We start from the raw sequence: 2,819 nt of genomic DNA, 5'->3' as shown, positions 1-2,819 counted from the left end.
TCCAGTTAATCAATTAAAGCCAAGAATATAAAGAAAAACTAAATAAGAATCATAAATCTGAAATACCTCAATTTATATCAAACAAAGAAAATCCTAACATGAATGGTTCATAAGCCAATTTGGCAACATAAGTAACTAAATAAAAGCATTAAGGTATCTAAAAGTAAAAGAAAAATATAAAGTAAAAGGAATATTGAACCTGAGAGGACGTTGAAATCCTTAAATCCTTTAAGAGGAATCCTAATCCTAAAACCTAAGAGAGAGGAGAGAACCTCTCTCTCTAAAAACTACATCTAAACTATGAAAAGTGAATAATTCAATGCCTGTTAATAAATGGATGCATTCCCCTACTTTATAACCTCTAATCTGTGTTTTCTGGACGTGGATCTGGGCCAAAAAGGGTTTCAGAAATCGCTGGGGGCATTTTCTGCAGTTTCTGGTCTGTGGCGTTTGTCACGCGTCCGCGTGGTTCACGCGGTCGCGTCATCTGGGAGTTTTTCTTATCAGCGTTCGCTTCGGTCACGCATACACGTCATTTGCGCTCTGCTCAAGGCACGCGTCTGCGTTAGTCACGCGTTCGCATCGCTGCCTTTTCGCGCTAGGCACGCGGCCGCATCGTCCATGCGCTCTCGTCGCTGCCCTTTTCTTCAAAACTCCATTTTGTGCTTTTCTTCCATTTTTGTATGTTTTCTTTCCATCCTTTAAGTCATTTCTGCCCTATAAGGCTTGAAAGTACTCAACACACAGATCACGGCATCGAATGGTAATAAAGGGTAATTAAAATTGATAATTTTAAGCATAGGAAACATATTTTTCACATACATCACATAATAAGGAATGGAAAGTAAAACCATGCAATTTACATGAATAAGTGAGTGAAGGATTGAATAAATCACCTAAATTGAGCACAAAATACATCATAAAATATGGGTTTATCAATAAGCTTCTGCTTCAAATCTTCTTTTAGGTTGGCTCTTATGTTGGTGTTTTTCCGTCCTCTTTTTCGACCTGTACCTCTTCAGTCTTTCTCCCTGATTGTGGTCACATCTCCTCCTTAGCACTGACTCCTCCGAGCTCAATTGTGTGCACCTCCTTGCCTTTTCCTCTCAGGTTCAAGCTTTCATTGTAGCATTTCCTTACCAATTTATGATCTCCCCTAATGGTTGCTATTCCCTCTGATGTTGGGAATTTCATGCAAAGGTGGGGAGTGGATACCACTGCTCCGAGCCGATTTAGGGTAGTTCTGCCGATTAGGGCATTGTAGGCTGACCCCACATCGACGACTATGAAGTCGATGCTCAGAGTTTTGGATTTCGCCCCTTTTCCAAAAGTTGTATGAAGAGGTATGAATCCTAGTGGTTTTATTGGTGTATCCCCCAGCCCATACAGGGTGTCAGGGTAAGCTCTTAATTCCTTTACATCCAATCCCAGCTTATCAAATGCTGGTTTGAAGAGGATGTCGACTGAGCTCCCCTGATCTACCAGGGTTCTGTGGAGATGGGCATTGGTAAGGATCATAGTTATCATCATAGTTATCACCACTGGATCATCATATCCAGGAATGATTCCTTGCCCATCTTCTTTAGTAAATGAGATGGTTGAGAGGTCGGGAGCTTCGCCCCCGACCTGATAGACTTCTTTCAAGTGTCTCTTGCGAGACGACTTTGTGAGGCCACCTCCACCGAATCCTCCCAAGATCATGTGTATATGTCTTTCCGGGGTTTGTGGTGGTGGATCTCTTCGGTCCTCGTCATCTCGCTTCCTTTTCCCATGATGGTCCGACCTTGAGATATCTATCAAGCCGACCTTCTCTGGCCAGCTTTTCTACGTAGCACTCATTAGTAGAGTGTCCATACAACTTATGGTATTCGTAGTATTCATTGTGGATCCCCCCTCTTTTTGTTCTTGATTGGTCGCGGGAGAGGTAGCCTTTCAGTATGACAAATTTTCCTGTAAACATCGACCAGTGAAACTCGTAGAGGGGTATAGGAGTGATATCTCCTAGGCCTTTCAGGGTCGACTTCCTCTTTTTTCTTGGGCTCTCTTTCTTTCTCTTTTGATGAGTGAGAGTGCCCCGGTCGCCAACTCGGTTCTCGAAGTCTAGCATTTTCCTCCATGTTGATGTACTTCTCAGCTCTCTCTTGTACATCACTTAGAGAAGTCGGGTGTCTTTTCGAGATGGACTGGGAGAAGGGACCTTCTCGAAGTCCATTTACTAGGCCCATAATCACTGCCTCTGTGGGCAGGTCTTGAATCTCGAAGCACGCTTTATTGAACCTCTCCATGTAGTCCCTTAAAGGTTCTGAGACCTCCTGCTTTACTCCCAAGAGGCTTATTGCGTGCTTGACTTTGTCCTTCTGAATGGAGAAGCGCATTAGGAACTTTCGCGAGAGGTCGTCGAAACTGGTGACCGACCTAGGGGGAAGACTATTGAACCACTTCATCGCTGCTTTCGTCAAGGTTGTCGGGAAAGCCTTCCAGCAAGTAGCATCAGAAGCATCGGCCAGATACATCCGACTTTTGAAGTTGCTCAAATGATGCTTTGGATCGGTGGTTCTGTCGTAGAGGTCCATATCAGGGCTTTTGAAGTTCCTTGGAACTTTTGCCCTCATAATGTTCTCGCTGAATGGGTCTTCTCCTCCCAAGGAAAAATCTTCTCGGTCACTGCGGGAGCTTCGACTTTTAAGAGCAGACTCCAACTTTGAGAGCTTTTCTTCTAGCTCTTTTCGCCGCTCAATCTCGTTACTCAAGTTTCTTTCTGCCTCTCGCTGTCGTTCCAACTCTTGCTCCAACTGTTCCAGGCGCCCTTGGTGACCGTG

At 44.2% G+C, this 2,819-nt stretch overlaps 1 protein-coding gene across 1 annotated transcript; it reads right to left on the bottom strand.

Moving 5' to 3' along the window:
• LOC107641071 lies at positions 1,878 to 2,513 on the bottom strand. The gene has a single exon (XM_016344580.1). The coding sequence runs from the start codon at positions 2,511 to 2,513 to the stop codon at positions 1,878 to 1,880; it is 636 nt and encodes a 211-aa protein (XP_016200066.1).

The sequence above is a fragment of the Arachis ipaensis genome, chromosome B05 (assembly GCF_000816755.2).
Source record: "Arachis ipaensis cultivar K30076 chromosome B05, Araip1.1, whole genome shotgun sequence".
NCBI lineage: Eukaryota > Viridiplantae > Streptophyta > Magnoliopsida > Fabales > Fabaceae > Arachis > Arachis ipaensis.
The sequence above is the reverse complement of the archived record's forward strand: the minus strand, read 5'-3'. Positions and strand labels throughout refer to the sequence as shown.